Raw genomic sequence first — 19,383 nt, forward strand, 5'->3', positions numbered from 1 at the left:
CGTTTCACTTTTAACCACGATATTATACAGAGAAAATGTTAAAAGGCTAAGGTATTCTAATTCTAAGGCAGTCTAATTCTCCTTAAGAGTTACAGCTTGTTCGGGAGGCTTAGCAGTGGATTGTTTTTCAGTGCACAAAGTGGCGCAAAATACTTCGTCTTGGAGCACAGCTGCTAATCTGGGGCGGTCTTTATCTCCTTAGGAAAAGGGAAACCGTTTCAGCGCAAATCTAAACCACAGAAGAAGAGGGAAGAAAAGGAGAGAAGAGGAAAGGGAAAGCAACAGGAGGATGAACTGAAAGATTCTTTAGCAGATGATGACAGTTCGTCAACCACCACAGAAACCTCCAATCCAGACACAGAACCGCTCCTGAAGGAGGTACAGAACTGTTAAAGGGATAGAAGGGTGCTTCCCTCATATACCTAGGTAGAAAGCATGGATTCTTCCTTTAGAGAAAAGAGAACTAGAACATGCTTGCATCTCTATCTTATTTCACACACAGGCCAAATGATGCTAGGTAATCTGCTGCAGCATTTCAGCCACTGGTATTTGGTCAAATGGTCATGATCATGGTTTTGTCTCAAAACATGAATTGTAAAACCAACATAAAACTAATTAGAGAATAGAATGCAGAAGCCAAATTTTGGGCACGTTTTTAATTTGATGAATTTATATCATCTAGAATCCTGCTATTTTGAAAGCAAAGCTGATTAAATACATGTAAAATATTTAGGATTCAGTTTGATCAGTTTTGCTTTTCAAGATGGCGAGTCATTAATTTGACAGTATAATTATATCCCCTCAGTTGAAAAGCCATAGAGGTTCTGTAAAATGAGAGAAAAGTCAAATAGTCAAGTTGTGTGAATCTGCTATTTCTTTACTTAAAAGCGTCTTTTCTTGAGTGCTCGCTCGTGTTCATTCCATGTTAGGTGTATGTGCTTGCGACCTGCACAAGTGCCAGAAGTTTTTCCCTCCGTATCTGTAGAGGACCAGCTCTGGCACCCCCGGAGCAGCATTTTGTGTGGCATGGCATAAGGGGTGCGGACAATTCCTGCTACCCTTCTTTCCATCTTATCACCAGTGACAGTACTAGAATGTTCCTTTAGTTCAGCAAGCTTTTTTTCTTGTGGGCTACGTCTACACTGGCCCCTTTTCCGAAAGGGGCATGCTAATTTTAAACTTCGTAATAGGGAAATCCGCGGGGGATTTAAATATCCCCCGCGGGATTTAAATAAAGATGTCCGCCGCTTTTTTCCGGCTTGTAGAAAAGCCGGAAAAAGAGCGTCTAGATTATTCCGGAGGATCGGGCCAATCTAGACGCTCTTTTCTGGCTTTTCTACAAGCCGGAAAAAAGCGGCGGACATCTTTATTTAAATCCCGCGGGGGATATTTAAATCCCCCGCGGATTTCCCTATTACGAAGTTTAAAATTAGCATGCCCCTTTCGGAAAAGGGGCCAGTGTAGACGTAGCCCCAATGTATTCATTGCAAACTTTCTGTTGTAAATAGTTACATCAGTTAGATAATTCCCATGCTATGTTATTTAGTTATAAGGTCCCAGATGGGACTTAGCTTGAGGATGAGGCATGCCCTGCTCTCTGGGGTTTACTCAATCTGTGCAAAACATCTATGCCAGTCAGTGACATCTCTTCTCCCTCTCCCCTCCCTCCCCATACCCAGTTATTTAAGGCAGTGTTTCTCAATCAGTGGTATGAGTACTCTTAGGGGTACTTGAGAGAAGTCTGGAGGGTATGTCAACATAACTGAAATTTGGAGAAAACTGAATTTTTGTTTTAAGTTTTATAGCGCTTTATTATTTTTGTTCATGTCTGGCTACAGTACTCACACCCAAAAATTTCATTGCCTGCCTGGCTATGATTAAGTTGTTTAAACAAATGTGTTGCAACAGTAGAAAAAAAATGTTGTATGTCTGAAAACTACTAGGGGTACTTATACTTTTTTTTTAAAAGGGGTACGTTATAAAAAAGGTTGAGACGCACTGTTTTAACGCACGTAGGGCAGTCCCATATTATCATCAGATGGTATATCTGCAAACGTCTTAAGCTCTGTCTGAGGCTTGGTCTACACAATATAAGCTTTTAGTGATATGGCCTTGTCACTAAAAGTCAGATAGTGTGAATGCTGTTTGTCAGCACTTTTTCTGACAAACTTCCACCACCCCATGAGCACTATTGGCTTTGCTGGCAGGAGAGCACTATTGACCACAAGCACTGTGCATGGCAAGACTTTTGTCATTTGAGGGGGGAGTGGTTTTGCCCACTGGTGAACAATTAGTCTTGTTGCTCAATTGCCAATGTTAGACAAAGCCTAAGAGAGAGCGAGAGATCCAACTTAGTGCTCCTTTTGGAGTTGTCACTGGCTCTGGAACAGCCACAATTGAACTCCATGCACAGCACCACAGCTTTGCTGCACAGCTGCCTGCTGATACCATCATTGGACAGGCAAAAATTTACCTCCTTGGTAAGAGAGAAGAGAGAGACCGGTGATCTGCTCACAAGAACAAGGATAGTGCAGGAAGCAAACCTAAACCTATGAAGGGCAGCTCATCACTGCCAAGTGGGAGTTGGGCCCCAGCTTCAGTTGAGCACGTTAGCCCATCCTGGGACTCACCCCAGAAAGCAGCATGGGAGTCCATCACCTGAAGATATTGTCAACTCCAGAGGCCCAACAAGTGGCGCTGGATATTCTGTTCTTCTGTGTCACCCATTCCGGACACAGCAGCTGCCAGAACAAGGGGTAAGCCTGTCCTTGGACCATTCTCTTGGTCCCCAGCAGTGTGGCTTCGCTTGCTACCACAGGGAGTGTCCCATCATGCATTGCATGTAGAGCTGCTTTCTAGTCGGAGCCTTTGGCGCTAGTCTTTGAGTAAACATGACCCTGCAACCCCAGGAGTGTCATAGCTATTCCCTTCCATTTGATGCTAGTCTTGTGAAAACCTCTGTCAGACTTGGTACCAGTCACTGGACTATAGACCTAGGTTGCTGTACCAACATACGCACCTGACATTGCTGCATCAGTTATGCTCCCACTCCTGCTCTATTTGGCATCAACCAGCATTCAGTGTAGACAGCTCCCAGAGGGGTCCTCAGTGGAGTCCCATTTGACACCATGCATCTGTCAGTGTCACTGATGTCAGATGTCTCAGACCTCAGTTGGGGAATGCATCTTGGTGTGCTGTGGGTGTAAGGTACCCCTTAACATCAAAGGACTCATGGTGGTTTGTCTAGCCTGCGCAGTTCTTGTCCTGCAGTTATCTGGTTAAATGGTTTAAGTGCTGACTGACAACATGGCCTCCATGTTTTACATCACCAGGAAAGGGAGAGAGCTCACTCATTGGCCCTCTGTCAAGAGGCCCTCTGCCTATCAGATTTCTGCCTCCCGCATGCGATCCACCTAGAGGCCCCTGTCAGGAATACACCGGTAAATTGCTGCAGCAGTTCCTCTTCTCACCACAAGTAGTCACTCAAAAGTGGTCCACATGCTTTTCCTGAGGTGGAGGAACTCCCCAGGTAGATATGTTTACCACCAGGCAGAACAACATGTGTCATCAATTTTGCTCCCTGCGGAGCCTCGGTAAGCGTGCACTTTCAGATGCTTTTCTCCTGTCCTGGTCGGGAATCTTGAAGTTTGCACTCCCACCTTGAGTTCCCTGTAAAATGAGTGCTTGGGAAGCCACCCATTAGAGATTTAAATACTTTCCAGCTGATTAGCAAAGTGCTCACAGCTGGCAACATGTTTCTCTTGGTGGTGAACATCTGCACATGCCTTGATGCACATAACAAAATTTATTCTGCACACGGATGGAAAAATTAGAGGGAACATTGTTCCCGCCCACCCTGCTCGTCTCCTGAGTCCTGTCCAAAATCAAGAGGGACAAGACTCAAGTCACTGTATTGTCCTGGCATGGCTGCACCAGTATTTGTTCAGCATGCTATGCTGTTGGATCTGACAGTAACTCTCCTCAGTAGCCACTGCCAGACTGCCTCTCAAGATCACGGTTGCCTCTTGCATCCCACCCTCACCTTCCTCTACCACACAGTATGGATGCTGCATGGTTGATCCCAGAGGAGCAAGCCCACTCAAAGGAGGTGCAGCAAATCCTTTTAAAGTAGAAAACTCTCCACTAAGCAACTTACCTGGAAAAGTTGATGAGATTCTCCCACTGGGTGTCTGAGCATAAGATCTCCCCAATGTGCTCTTTGCTGCAGCCCATTCTGGAATACCTGCTCCTTAAAAATCAGGACTTGGCCCTCTCTTCTGTAAAGGTTCGTCTGGTGTCCGTCTCAGTTTTTCATCTGCCAATCCAGGGTAAACTGGTGTTCTTGCATGAGATGATGGTCAGATTCCTGAAGGGCCTTGAAAGTCCCTTTCTTCCTGTTAGGGGATCCTGTCCCATATTGGGACCTCAATCTGGTTCTTTCCAGACTCTTGGGTCTGCTCTTTGACCCCTTGGGTTCTTGTTCTCTTTCCCAGTTGGTGGAAAGTCACCTTCCTTTTGACTGTAATGCTGGCTAGATGAGTGTCATAGATTAAAGCACTGACCTCGGAACTGCTGTGTACTGTCTCCTACACTGATAAAGTACAGCGGTAATCCCATCCAGCCTTCTTGGCAAAGATGGTGTTTTTGTTTTCATATCAGATCAGGACATTTTCCTCCTGGTTTTCTGTCCTAAGCTGCACAAGATCTCTAAAGAGAAGCTGCTACATGCCTTGGAGACATGCTGTGCAGTGGCATTTTACCTGAACCATGCCAAATCCTTTCGTAAAGCAACACAGCTCTTCATTGTGACAGTAGACAGTTACGAGATAGCACATGTCCCACTGCCACCTCTGATAAGAGCCCACTTGATGAGAGCATAAGCATTGTTGGCAGCCTTCCTGGCACATGTTCCCCTGCAGGATATTTACAGAACCACATCATGGTCTTTGGCAGAGCTGAGTTTCAAAGCTTTACATCTTTGAACTCCTACGCACGTCCATTAGTATTGCTTAGGAGTCATCTCACATGGCATGAACATGAGCAAACACTTGAAGACAGTTACCTGTTCCATAACTGGTGGTGTTTGAGATGTGTTGCTCATGTCTTCTGCTCCATGACCTGCCTTCCTTTCCCGCTGTCAGAGTTGCAGCAAGGAACTGAGTGGAGGGGGGAACAGTTGGTATTGCTCAGACCGTGTCATACACATGCCACTCCAGAGCTGGTCTTCGGGATACCACAAAGGAAGAAACTTGGAGCACTAGTGCACGTGGCAAGTGTATGCACCTAAGATGATAGGAGCAACAAATCTCAAACACCAGTTACAGAAAAATCTTTTATCTAGTTGAGATCAAACCGTTTCAGTTTTGAGCCATCTATCAAATGCAGCCTAGGTCATCAAAGTTACCATTCTCTGACTGAAGCAAGTTGTCACAGTCCATAACTAGCATCCCTTTTAACAGTTTCACCAAAAATCTAGATGAACATGGAGTTCGAGCTACCTTCCTGTTCCTAGAATGGCCCCCCAAATCAGGTTTGCAGTGCTAATCTGGGGAAGTTTTCACTGCTGCTGCCCATTCTATACTGTTTGTGTAGATAAGCAGATGTTGAAATCCTCTGGGATGGTCAACAGCCTTTTGATAGGCATTACATTCACTGTAAGGATGGAGGGGAATGATCATTGTGAAGTGGTGAAATATTATCATCTATAAGGCAAATTACTCACTATTTTCAATTCCACTTTCTCTCTGTGGTTTTTAATGGAGCAGGATCTTTCAGTTACCATTCTTAGTATTTGTTACTGTCTTGCCTTTCTGCAGGAACCAGAAAAGCAAAAGGGAAAACAAGCCATGCCAGAAAAGCATGAGAGTGAAATATTCCAAAAAAAACAGAGGGGGAAAAAAGTATCAAATGTCAAGAAAGAAATTCCAGCTGAAGTGAAATCCAGGTGAGTGTAATTATAAGGATTTCTTCCTAGTTAGGAAGGAAATGTGAAGGTAGAGCTTTCTGTGGTTACCAAGTCTTTAGGCTGCTAGCTTGTCCAGAAAAACCTACTTGTAGTAGCAGTAACCTTACTTGTCTTCCTTCCTAATGTTGGAGAATATCTGTTCTGTAAATGTGAGCAGTCATCTGACAGGAATGCTGTGCATCGAGATACATTTTAGCTCTTGAATAGTGAATCATCTACAATAATGTGACGCTTTTGGTAAATGAGCTTATGTAGAAAAACCAGTTTGGCCATCCATCATTCATCACGTACTGCAGTTAAGTAATAAAGTATCTGGTTCACACCTGTGGTTGATATCAGATACCCTAGGTATCACCGACCAGCAGATCAGGATCTACTGGTAGATTCTGGAGCCTCTGACAGGTGATCCTGACAGGTTTGGCCACGATGTTATCAAGTGCCAGCACTTCAGCTGCCCCTCCTTCCCCCACCCCCCATTGCTGTGCTGCTCCTGCCCTCTGTCTTGGAGCACCTTGCCTTTCAGAGTGAGACACACTGAGGAGGAGGCTGCTGAGATGTTAGGGTGTTTTCCTCCCTCCACCCCTGAACTCCATCTCCATAAAGTGAGCAGGGTGGAATGAGGGCAGGGCCTCAGAAGGATGGGGAAGGAGGTGAGGCATCGGTATTTGGGTTTGAAGTAGATTCTGGATTGACTTAAATTCAAAAAGTGATCTTGTGCTTGAAAAAGATTGGAGACCACTGCTCTAGGTGGAATTACAGTCTCAGGATTTTCCTGTTGAATCTTATAATTAGGGCCCTTATACATACCATTTCATTTAAAATTAGTTTAACTGGTTCATCTGTTTACATATGAAATTTCACGATGTTAATAACTGTCGGGTTCCGTCCCAAAAGGTGATCGGGGTTAGGGGGGCTGATGGATTGCCACCCTCACTTCTGCGCTTCTGCTAATGGAGGACCCTGCAGCCAGAGAGCAGAGACTATTGGCCAGGCCCCAAACTCTAAAGTCAGCACCATCACCCGAGCAGTACAGAATCAATGGTCACAGATTGGTAGGGTTGGGGGGGATTGCATGGGTCCAGTTTTCCTAGCAGTCTCTTGCCCCAGTGGAGAGGATATTAGCTGGAGCCACAGGTTCTCGGCATGTGGTAAGTACTGGTGTCACAGGTGGAGCTGGGACCTACCCACACAGAGTGGGATGTGAGACAGCTGGAACTGTGTGTGTGACCACTCCAGATGCAGCCTGCCTGTATGGGAGCGAAGGGTAGGATTGGTTCCTGCAAGTAATCTGGAGATCCCAGAGATGGGTTGAATCAGTCCCTGCAAGGGAAGAAGAAATCAGAATTCCGGGCCAGGACTAGCACTGAAACCCTGTGCAGGGTAGGGCCTTTAGCTGGGTACCAGATTTCACCAGGGAGATTATAGTTCATGGTCTGTGATGCATTTTTTCAACACTGGCAGTTTGGTAGCATCCTATTTATAATTTATGCGTCAGATTCTTGGATTGGTGATCTATTGCTCCGTCTCCCTTTTGTGTCATGCTAGAATGATTTTTACTTTTCCTCTGCATCATCTGTGCTGACAGAGAAGCTTAGTCTTACTACATCAATTTCTTTGTCATGCTGCTGACTTTAGAGTTTTATAAAATCACAAATACCACACACCTGAATTGTGTAATGGATGGAATGCTACACAGTCCTGTTTTTTGTTTCAGCTACACCAGACTAACACGGCTACATTTCTATCACTATTCTACCTAGCTGTGACAGTGTTGCACCATCATAAACCTCCTGTATGAAAAAAAACCCGGAGGTTTTGGAGATGAAGGTAGTTCACAGGCCCTTATAGGTATATGGGGCAGTAGTATCAAAGGTCAGCTAGTTTGGAGGATGACACAAATGGGATGAGGAGGAGGGTAGGAGTTTGGGTGCAAGATGATGTAGGAGGAGATATAGACAAAGGCGGAGTTAGAATTATGAAGAACTTTGAATGGGAAGAGAAGCTTGACATAAACAAGGAAGGCCATTGCAGAAATTCAAGGGGGAGAGGAGACTTAGAGCAGCAGGAGTAGATGATCTTGGCGGCTGCAGTCAGTATGGACTAAAGGCAGGGGAGTTATGAGTCATGTTAGAGAAGACAAGACACCTAAAACTACATGGCGTGTAAAGGTGAAATTCTTCAACACTTCATCCAGCAACAAAGAATAAATCTGTTCATGTTTTCACTTTAGTTCCTTGGAGCTACCATGTACTTCCCCACTAGAAAACAAACGCAAAACCTTTTCATCCAAGATGTCTCTTCAGCACATGCTGGCAAATGGGTCCAAATCAAGAAACCTCCAGAAAACAAGAGGTACAGTATATCAGTTGCTATAAAACAAGCTTTTGCGGGGAGGGTTGTAGGTTTGGAGAATTTTTCTTGTATTACACACACTTTTTTTTTTAATTTTTAGTTTTTAGAATTTTAGCGTCCTAGATCTCTGTACAAGGAGACGGTGCATCTCTTAATGGCCATGGGCTTGCTCTGGTTTTTTGTTTTTTGGTACAGGTCCAAACAATAAGTTAATGGACAGCAGGCCATCAACACTAGCAAAATTTCTCCCCACTGGCTCTGGACAGGAACTAGGCAATACCAGCAGTTCAGAAGGGGAAAAAGATTCTCCACCACCAGAGTGGGACTGCGTGCCACTTCACAAAGCAGGCAGCTGTAAGTACAGTTACTGAACAGCAGGAGACTACAGTGTTCTGTAGTACTTACAAGGACTGTTGTTTAGATCTTCCCATCCTCCCTCCCCATACAAGCCTTTCCTGATTGTTCAATAGTGGCCCCCATTTTGACAGTAAGTAATGGTAATGTGGAGGTTTGAAAATTAGAGGTAGAACCTTGATTAATTTTTCCACAGATTTTTCTTTCTTAATGGGTAAAATTGTGGAAAAGTTGAGAATTGATAATGATAGGGAGAATATTCATTCAGCTGTTCATCTGAAAACAGAATGCATCATTCTTTTGAAATGTGGGCTCCGTTTTATCAAGTCCAGTACAGCTGGGGTTGTTTGTATATTCCAGGGAAGCATTGCATTTCCATAGCAGCCAGCACCCCAAGTAAGGACCAGTGGCACCTTATGCTCAGTTCTGTACAGACATAAAATAGGCCCTCTCCCAAGGAGCTTACTAAGAAGGCTCTACAGTCTTATTTCCCTTCTCTACAATGCAAACTAACTTTATCTGAATCTTTCATCCAAGCTGTACCCCAAAACTGCTTATAGATACAAATAATATGAGGAGACTGTTCTATTGGGACCGGGGACAGCTTTTCCTCTACCTTGAAGCCAAAAGGTACATGTCAATCATGTGTTCTTCTTCGAGGACTGTCCCTGTGGGCTCTCCACTGTAGGGCTATGTCTATACTGCCCCCTCTTGAGCAAAAAATATGCAAATCAGGCAAAGTGTTGGAATATCGCCACCTCATTTGCATAATTAATGAGACTTCATTTTTGTGCAAGCAGCTTTTGCACAAAAACCTCCTCTTGCACAAGAGCCATTCTTCCTGGAAAAAAAGAGGAAGAACGGCACTTGCTCAAGAGGAGGTTTTTGCACAGAAAGGGGCCATGTAGATGGCTCCTTTTTGTGCAAAAGCCTCTTGTGCAAAAATGGAGCCTCATTAATTATGCAAATGAGGCAGTGATATTCCACACTTCACCTCATTTGCATACATGTGCAATAGGAGTAGTATAGACATAACCCTCATGTTTCGGCACCCCTAAGCTTCTAAACAGAACTTTTTGGCAGCAGTACTCCCTGCACTGTCAACCATCACCTCCGTTCTTTCTCAAGTGCTCCTTGTTCAGTCAGAACAGAACAGTGCTCCGGGATAGCTTAGCTAGAGTTCAGAGATACTATTAGTCTCAATGGTTTTTTTTTCCCCCATCAATTGTTAGGCTTAAAAATCTTTTATTAGTTATTTACTGTCGTTATAGATTTTAGGAAAATATGTCCAAGTCACCAGGCTTCAAGAGATTCCAGACCTAAAGGATGTCCATTCCGATATCGGATGGACGTACACAGTGCATCAGATGCCTGGGCAGGGAACACTCATCAAAATCCTGCCATCACTGCAAAAAGCTCTTTGCCAGATCGCTTAAGATAAGAGGACTCCAGCTTAAGCTTCTTTCAGTGAAGAAGACAGACCAGCATCTGAGTCTCCTTCAGCAATATCACTGCCCTGTACATCTCCAATGGCGGTGTCAGGCCCGGGCACGGCACCGAGCCACAAGCCCTCTAAAAAGACAGTGAAGAGGAAGTATTCTTTGCCTCCTGCTGACAGGCCAACAAAGAAGACATCCCTGCAGCACAAGCCCTCTGCAACCAGGGCTACAGCATCCAGGGACACGCAGGTACTGGGGAAGTCCAGCAAGGACAAGTCCTGAGGGATAGACTCCTCTAAGGCTGCACGACCTGCAGCTTCTGTGACGAAATGCAAGAAGATTGCTTCTGTGTTGTCAGTACCAAAGGCTCCAGTACTGGCAAAACCAGCACCTGTGACACCACTATGGCAAAAGGGTGACCAGATCTCATCTTGGTTACTCCCAAGTCGGTATCAAGGCTCCATAACAAGAGTCCCCTGGCACACTCAACATCTAAAGTGTATGAGGATCCGGTATCACAGCACTTGCAGCCTCCTGCACCGTGTTCTTGCCGCCGCCACACACACCGCAGCGAGACTAGCAGTAGTGTCGGTACCGAGCACAGTGCTCTTCAGTACCGACGCAACACCATTGTCACTGGGCCCAGCAGATTAGCTACTCCTGTGAACTCAGTTCTGCACTTCTCCAGCAACAGTGAGGATAAGCAAGATATGCCATTCTCTCCATGCCATTCCTCACCTAAGCCAATGGTACAGGCCCAACAGCAGGTTGTCCAGATGCACATGTGGTAACCTTTTCCTTGGCTTCCCTCTGTCCCACTCCTGCAACCATGGCAAGGATGGGATCCATGGGCCACAGTCAAAAGCAGAAGTACCACCCCCTTTGATGCCACAACCACAAGAAGTGGCTTCTAAGCTCCCTCCACTGCCTGCATCCGAGTTGACGCGGGAGGATATCAAGGTTCTAGAGACCCAAGATGAAGAAACAATGTCTCGTCTCTTGTTTTTTCATCCTCCCTGGATGAATCTATTATGCCACCGCCACCTACCATGGGTGACAACTTCAGATCATTTCAGGACCTGTACAAGAGGGTCACAGACTTTCTTGACATCTCTTTAGTCAAGGTCCCAGATGTACAGCATAAATTGATGGACATACTTCAGGGTTCTCCCTTGGGCAAGATAGCATTGCCAGTTAATGAAGAGCTATCCTTGACCCTGCTAAGATCCTATGGCAAACTCCGGTTTCTGTTCCACCCACATCCAAGAGGGCAGATAGAAAACATTTCATACCGGCAAAAGGAGCCAAGTTGTTTTTCACACCCCACTCCAAACTCCCTAGTAGTTGATGCTGCAGATTACAGGGGGAAACAAACACAATTTAGATCAACTTCCTATGACGACAAATTGGAAAAGATTGTACCTCCTCGGCAGGAAGTCATATTCATCTGCATCTTTTCATACGCATTGTGAATTACTCTGCCCTTCTTGCAAAAAAGATGTGCAACCATTTTGATAAAATGAGACTTTTTATTGACAAAGTGGCCTACAAATCTAGCATCGAAGAGGATATCTTAATAGCAGATGGCCCTCCATGCTTCTCTGGACATGGCAGACATGGCCTCCAGGTCTCTCGCCACACCAGTGGGCATGCGCAGGGTCGCCTGGCTCTATTTGTCAGGTTTCCCTGAAGTACAAAATACTGTTGAAGACCTGCTGTTTGAGGGACAGAAACAATTTGCGGACAATACTGATACTTCACTCTGTTCTCTAAAAGAGTCTAGGGTAACCCTCAAAATCCTCGGTATGTACATCCTCCAACAAAAGAAAAAAGGTAATCAAATGTGTACGCTCTGGGGAAGAGCAGCATCTTATCCACACCAGAGGCCCTACGACCTGAGGCACAGCCAGAGACAACAGAAGTGGAGACAGCCACAGGATCAACAAATGACACCCCAGTCTGCCAATGGAAGGCAGAGGTTTTGAACCTCTGGTCGGTATTTCAATGTTGTTTCCTCATGCCAGTGCTTACAGATTCAGCCTATAATTCGACGAAACCTGGGCTGCAATAACAGCAGACAAGTGGCCCCTAGAGGTCCTAAGCAAAGTCCTAGCAACTCCATTCTTCAGATTTTCACCAACCCATCCCCATCCCTTTCAGGGAACCTTCTCACAGGCCCCTGTTACAGCAAGAAACAAACTGCTACAAATAGGAGCAATAGGAATTTTCCCAGAACATCACAGGGGAAAGGGGTTCTATTTGAGAGACTTTCTCACTCTCAAGAAGTTGGGAGGATGGAGGCCCATATTGGACTAATACTTCACAATGGTGATCCTGGCAAAGATAATTCCTGCGCTAGGAAGAGGAATGTCATCCCTCGACCTTCAGGATGCATATTTTCATATCTCAATAAGATCTTTCACGAGAAATTTCTGATTGCACTAAACAATCAACACTACCAGTATCAAGTGCTACCGTTTGGCCTTTCGGTGGCCCCCAGGGACATCTCCAAAATTCTGGCCGTTCCAGTGGCACACCTGAGAAAATCAGGCATAGTAATCTACCTATATTTGGACAATTTCCTGATAGTAGCATCAACAGAATGTCAGGCCAGACAATCCACAGAAGCCACAATCAGACTCTTTACAGACCTTGGGCTGCAAATAAACACACAAGTCCAACCTAACCCCTTTGCAAGAACATGAGTTCATAAGGGCCATGCTCAATTGCATACAAGCACAATTGACTCTTCCAGGATTTCATGCACTTTCCGTGTTAACACAGTCTCTCATATGCATCCCAACAGTTTCAGCCAGACAGTGCCTGCAATTGCTAGGTCACATATCCACAACGACTTGCGTAGTACCTCACGCAAGGTTACACATGAGAATGCTTCAGGCCTGGCTGCGCACTTGCTTCCTCCCACACAGGCACTCACTACACAAGATCCTCAGCCCTACAAACAGGGTCAGATAGTCCCTCTTGTGGTGGATTCAACACAACAACCTCTGCTCGGAGGTTCCTTTCCACCATCAGTCCACATCATGGCGGATGCCTCACTGGAAGATTGGGGAGCCCATATACGGGATCACATAACTCAGGGCAGATGGTCTTCTGAGGAGATGAACATGCGCATCAATGTGCTCAAGTTGAGAGCCGTAAGAAGGGCATGTGAATGCTTGCTTCCTCTTAATTCAGGGCAAGGCAGTCTGGGTATATACAGACAACACTGTATGCATGTTCTACATAAACTGGCAGGGCGGAGCCAGATCACATCAGCTCTGCAGCAAAGTGGTTGCTCTATGAATATGCTGCATACTCCCCAAAATAGACATATCAGCCATATATCTCCTGGGTGAACAAAATGCCACAGCAGACAAGCTCAGCTGCTGTTTCCACCAGAAGCATGAGTTGGAGATACACCCTCAAGCACTGAATTTCATCTTCCACAGGTCGGGCTCTGCAAAAATAGACTTGTTCGCAACATTACTCAATTCCAAGTGCCCCAAGTTCTATGCCAGAGCGGGCTTGGGCAAGAACTCTATGGGTGTTGCCATGATCAGCAACTGGCCTCACAATCTATTATATGCCTTTCCATCTTTTCCCCTCATAGGGAAGGTAATTAATAAGATAAGGCATGACCAGGCAGGTGTGATTATAGCACCTGTGGCCCAAACAGACATGCTATCCTTACCTGCCTCTGATGTCAGTTGCTCCTCCAGTTCCTCTTCCTCCATGGCCAGACGTAGTGCACCAGGACCAGGGCTGGGTTCTGGATGCTGAGGCTCACAAGCTGCATCTGATTGCATGGCTCCTTCAGGGTTAACAGTGCACTCATTTACCTGCTCGGAAGAAATAAAAAGCATAATCCTTAATTGCCATAAACAGAGTTCAGGAAAAACTTACCTGTACAAATGGTGACACTTTTCTGAGAAGGCTACCCACAGAGCACTACAGCCATGGTCAATGCAGCCCACAATAGTCCTGAATACCTCCTCACACTAAAACCTCAAAGCTTGTCTAATGTTAAGGTTCACCTTGTGGCCATAACAAATGAGCATAAGGTGGATGGACAAACTGATCTCTCATCCGATCACCAAGAAATTTATGAAAGGCCTTGGCAATACCTTCCCTTCGAGAAAGCCAGTAATTCCATCTTGGGATCTCAACTTAGTTTTTCACACATTAACTCGTCCTCCATTTGAATTCATGGTGACTTGCTCATTAGCCCACCTTTCCATGAAGGTAGCATTTTTAATATCCGTTATGGCAGCCAGAAGGGTCAGCAAGATAGCCGCCCTTATGGCCAACCCACCGTTTACGACATTCGACAAAAACAAGGTCATACTCAGACCACATCCAAAATTTCTTCCAAAGATAGTCTCATGTTTACATCTCAATGAGCCTATATAATTTACCAGTCTTCCATAAGAAGCCTCGTCCAAATGCCAATGCGGCAAGACTCTGCTCATTGGACGTCAGACAGGCCATTGCACTTTACCTAGACAGAACAAGACAATTTAGACAATCACACAAGCTGTTTGTATCAATAGTAGACTGCTTTAAAGGGCAAGCGGTATCCAAACAAATGATCTCCAAGTGGATCGTGAATTGCATTCGCAAATGCTATGCCATCAGCAAAGTTGCATTACCTACACCTGTACGGGCACATTCCACAAGAGCGATAGGCACATCAATGGCCACCTTGCATAATGTGCCCATCTGAGACGTATGCAGGGCAGCAGCATGGGCCTCCACACATACCTTTACAAAGCATTATGCATTAGATACTTACCATTCACAGTGTACCTCCTTTAGAACATCAGTCCTCTCAGTGTCCATCAATGAGATCCTAAGCCCCTCCTTCCCAGAGGCTAAAGGTACTGCTCCATAGTCCCCCACAGGGACACTCCTCGAAGAAGAAAAGAGAGGATACTCCTCTTGTGCAGTAACTGGTGTTCTTCAAGATGGGTGTCCCCATGGCACCCAGCGGGAGTACTGCTACCAAAAAGCTCTGATTAGAAATGTAGGGGTGCCAAAACACCGACAGTGGAACACCCACAGGGACACCAATCTTGAAGAAAACCAGTTACTACACAAGATGAGTAAAGTCTCTTTTATGCAGTCAGGCTTTGAGGGCTGTGTTAGGTTCCAACTGATGACTGATACTTCAGGGCAGGACATGAAACCAGAAAAACAATCAAACCCTGTTTATGCCAACAGTGGAGGGGAGGAAACTGTGAAAATGCAATGTTCCTGCCTGCCTCCACTTTCTCAGGAAGATCTACGTTACTGGTGGCACAGATTTCTTTGGATGTAAATATATGCCTCTTGTAGTGATTGTAGATGTAATAGTTGGTTTGTTTTGGCCTTTTTTCCTCTATATATAGTCATCTTTCCCGGACTCATGTGTTTCAGCCACAAAACAGTGAAAGATAATTGGGGAGCTCTAGTAGGCGTAGGTGGAAAGTAGAGTGGAAGCATACATGGTTCCACTTCCTTGGTGGGTAAAAGAGAAGCAGCTGCATTCTGCATTGAGTGAACATGTACTAATGGAGACCAGCTTGAAAGCTCCACCTCTGCTGAAATTTTCATCCTAAGGCATGGATGTGTAGAGGTTGTGATTGCCAGATGTAGAGGATGTAGGAGAATAGCAGTTCATGTCAGAGTGATGTTAATACTATAGACAGTGGAGGAAAATAGAAGATTTTTAATTGGGGAAATGGAATTATGTTTGAAGATGCACCTTTCTTTACCCATTACATGCTTTTCATATAACTCACTTTACCTGCTGCCTTTGTTCCACTTTGCTATTCCAAAGGTACATAGCTAAACATATTCCTATACAGAATCTGTGTGGTCCTGCAGCAATTTTAATTAGCAGCTAAATCAGTATGAGCTTCATGTGAGCTGCAATGTGCATCAATTTTTTCACTGACATCTCAGAAATCTGTCAGAGTGAAACTGGTTCTGAATCTAGCAATTTTTCAGCGTTATTGACCTATAAGTGATTACAAAAACAAACAAACAGCCTTGAGAATTAGAACTCTGGGAAGGGTTGACATGCAACACTGTTGGGAAAACTGCATTTTCACAGAAGATTTTTTTACTTCATGTTTCAACAAAAGTGATAAGTATCTTTTTCACCTGACTGAAATCTACACATATTCCTGGGTGTGAGGCCAGATGAGTACAATTTGATAGCTTATTAGAGAATTAGAAAAAACATAAACAATGAAAAGTCTAATTTTTAAGTTTTTCCTGTTACAGACTAATTTGGCTACCCCTCTGAAACTAGAGAATTAAGAGGCTATTATAAAAGCAGTTTTTGCTGACGTTTTGTCACTAGTACTACTCTAGGTCAGCTTTCCTCAGCCTAATTTTTTGTGACATTATATGGTTTAACATTCATTTCACTTAATTCTCCATTTTCTTTCTATGATAATTTAATATCTGAATATTTGACATACAACTATTGTTACATGAATATATTTGAATACAAGAATTTCTGGGAATTTCAGAAGGAGATACAGTAAATAGAACATCAGAAAGGGTAACAAACCTCCTTACAAGTAGCCCGTGTCGTGAACTGAATACTATAAGACCTTTTTTGCTTGGTTTCCCAGCTATGGACAACCTTTATAAACTGTCTCTGCAAACTCTCAACGCAGATGCTTTCTTGAAACAACGACAGACCTCACCAACTCCTGCTTCTCCATCTCCACCCCCTGCAAATCTAGCTTTTGTGCCACGGAACACTTACAGTAGTATTGTGAACAGTAGTTGCAACAAGTAAGTTGAATCTCTACTTTGTGTTAGCAAATTCTAGGTGGAAAGAGCAGTCCGGTTATCTGTCTGCCAGTATATTTCTCAGTGCATTTTCACTCCCTTTTAATACTCTTTCCCTTTCCCATGCAGGGGTCTGTGGTTCTTGATTTAAAGTGCTCTGAGTTTGTTCTTGTATATGTACCACATTCTGTAATTTTGCAATGGGTTAGGGTTTCTTAAATTTGATTCTTCAGTGTGACAGATTGGGAAAATTGTTATAGACCACTGCTTGAGGTTGAAAAGCTGCTATGACATCTGTATCCATGATTTTACAGTCTTAAATGACTGCTTCTTGGAGTCTTGGATCTGGAGCCCACAAGGAGAGAGGCAATTCTTGACTTAGTCTTAAGTGGAGTGCAGGATCTGATCCAGGAGGTAAATATTGGAAATAGTGACCATAATATAATAACATTTGACATCCCTGTGGTGGGAAAAATGCCTCAGCAGCTCAACACTCTGGCATTTAATTTCAGAAAGGGGAACTACACAAAAATGAGGCAGTTAAACAAAAATTAAGATATAGGGATAGAAATAAAATCCCTGCAAACTGCATGCAGACTTTTCAAAGTCAGCGTAATAGAGGACCAACTTAAATGTATATCCCAAATTAAAAACACAGTAAGAGAGCCAAAAGAGTGCCACCATGGCTTGGCTTAACCAAGTAAAAGAAGCAGTGAGGGGTAAAAAGGCATAGTTTAAAAGGTGGTAGTTAAATCCTAGAGAAGAAAATAGAAAGGAGCATAAACTGTCAAATTAAGTGTAAAAATATAAGAAAAGCCAAAAAGGAGTTTGAAGAACAGCTAGCCAAAAGCTCAAAGTAATAGCAACACATTTTTAAGTACTTAAGAATCAGGAAGCCTGCTAAAACACCAGTGGGACCCCCTGGATGATTGAGATGCCAAAGGAGCTCTCAAAGACAATAAGGTCACTGCAGAGAAACTAAATGAATTCTTTGATCTTCGCAGCTGAGGATGTTACAGAGATTTCCAAACCTGAGCCATTATTTTTAGGTGACACATCTGAAGAATTGTCCAAGATTGAGGTGTCACTAGAGGAGGTTTTGGAACAGATTAATAACTAGCCAGTAACCTGTCACAAGGACTAAATGGTATTCTCCCAGAAGTTCTGAAAGAACTCAAATGGAAAGTCGCTGAACTCTTAACTATGGTTTGTAACCTATCCTTTAAACCAGCTTCTGTACCCAGTGACTGAAAGATAGCTAATTTGACACCAGTATTTTTAAAGGGCTCTAGAGGTGATCCTGGCAATAACAGACCACTAAGTCTCATGTCAGTACTGGGCAAATTAGTTAAAACGATAGTAAAGAATCAAATTGTCAGACACATAGATGAACATAACTTGTTGGGGAAAAGTCAACATTGTTTTTGTAAAGGGAAATCATGCCTTACTAATCTACGAGAGTTCTTTGAGGGGGTCAACAAACATGTGGATAAGGGGGATCCAATGGATAGAGTATTCCAGAAAGCCTTTGACAAGGTTCCTCACCAAAGGCTCTTAAATAAATTAAATTGTCATGGGGTAAGAGAGAAGGTCTTCTCATGGATTGATAACTGGTTAAAAGACAGGAAACAAAGGATAGGAATAAATGGTAAGTTTTCAGAGTTGAGCAGTGTGTAACTAGTGTGGTCCCCCAAGGATCTGTCCTGGGACCAATCCTATTCAACCTATTTATAAATGATCTGGAGAAAAGGGTAAACAGTGAGGTGGCAAAATTTGCAGGTGATACTAAACTGCTCAAAATAGTTAAGACCAAAGCAGACTGTAAAGACCTTCAAAAATATCAAACTAAGTGATTGGGCAGTAAAATGGCAAATGAAATTTAATGTTGATAAATGTAAAGGAATGCATCTGAAAAAATAATCTGAACTCTACATACAAAATGATGGAGACTAATTTAGCTATAACTACTCAAGAAAGATCTTGGAGTCATTGTGGCTAGTTCTCTGAAAATGTCCACTCAATGTGCAGCAATAATTAAAGGGATAGAGAATAAGACAGAGAATATCTTATTGCCTCTATATTAAACCATGGTACGCCCACATCTTGAATACTGAATACAGATGTGGTCGCCTCATCTCAAAAAAGATATACTGGCATCGGAAAAGGGCAGCAACAATTAGGGTTTTGGAACGAGTCCCATATGATGAGAGATTAAAAAGACTGGGACTTTTCATCTTAGAAAAGAGAAGACTAAGCGGGAGGGGAGAATATGCTAGAGGTCTATAAAATCGTGACTGGTATGGAAAAAGTGAATAAGGAAAAGTTTTTTACTTGTTCCATAACGTAAGAATGAGGGTTAGCCAAATGAAATTAATAGGTAGCAGGTTTAAAACAAACAAAAGGAAGTTTTTCTTCATGTAGCACATGATCAACGTATGGAACTTCTTGCGAGAGGATGGTGTGAAGACCAGGACTTTAACAGGG

At 43.8% G+C, this 19,383-nt stretch overlaps 1 protein-coding gene across 5 annotated transcripts in view; it reads left to right on the forward strand.

The window, feature by feature from the left end:
* Positions 1 to 19,383, forward strand: part of TMEM131 (transmembrane protein 131) — a 160,926-nt gene that overhangs the window by 130,281 nt on the left and 11,262 nt on the right. For 3 of the 5 annotated variants that reach the window (XM_075916530.1, XM_075916529.1, XM_025178646.2), the window contains exons 32-36: positions 203 to 378; positions 5,817 to 5,944; positions 8,196 to 8,317; positions 8,513 to 8,671; positions 16,737 to 16,902. In XM_075916530.1, coding sequence (XP_075772645.1) covers positions 203 to 378; positions 5,817 to 5,944; positions 8,196 to 8,317; positions 8,513 to 8,671; positions 16,737 to 16,902 — 751 coding nt within the window. The remainder of the gene's footprint in view (positions 1 to 202; positions 379 to 5,816; positions 5,945 to 8,195; positions 8,318 to 8,512; positions 8,672 to 16,736; positions 16,903 to 19,383) is intronic. The other 2 variants (XM_075916531.1, XM_075916533.1) reach the window with 1 other exon arrangement.

The sequence above is a fragment of the Pelodiscus sinensis genome, chromosome 1 (genome assembly GCF_049634645.1).
Source record: "Pelodiscus sinensis isolate JC-2024 chromosome 1, ASM4963464v1, whole genome shotgun sequence".
In the NCBI taxonomy this organism is placed as follows: Eukaryota; Metazoa; Chordata; order Testudines; family Trionychidae; genus Pelodiscus; species Pelodiscus sinensis.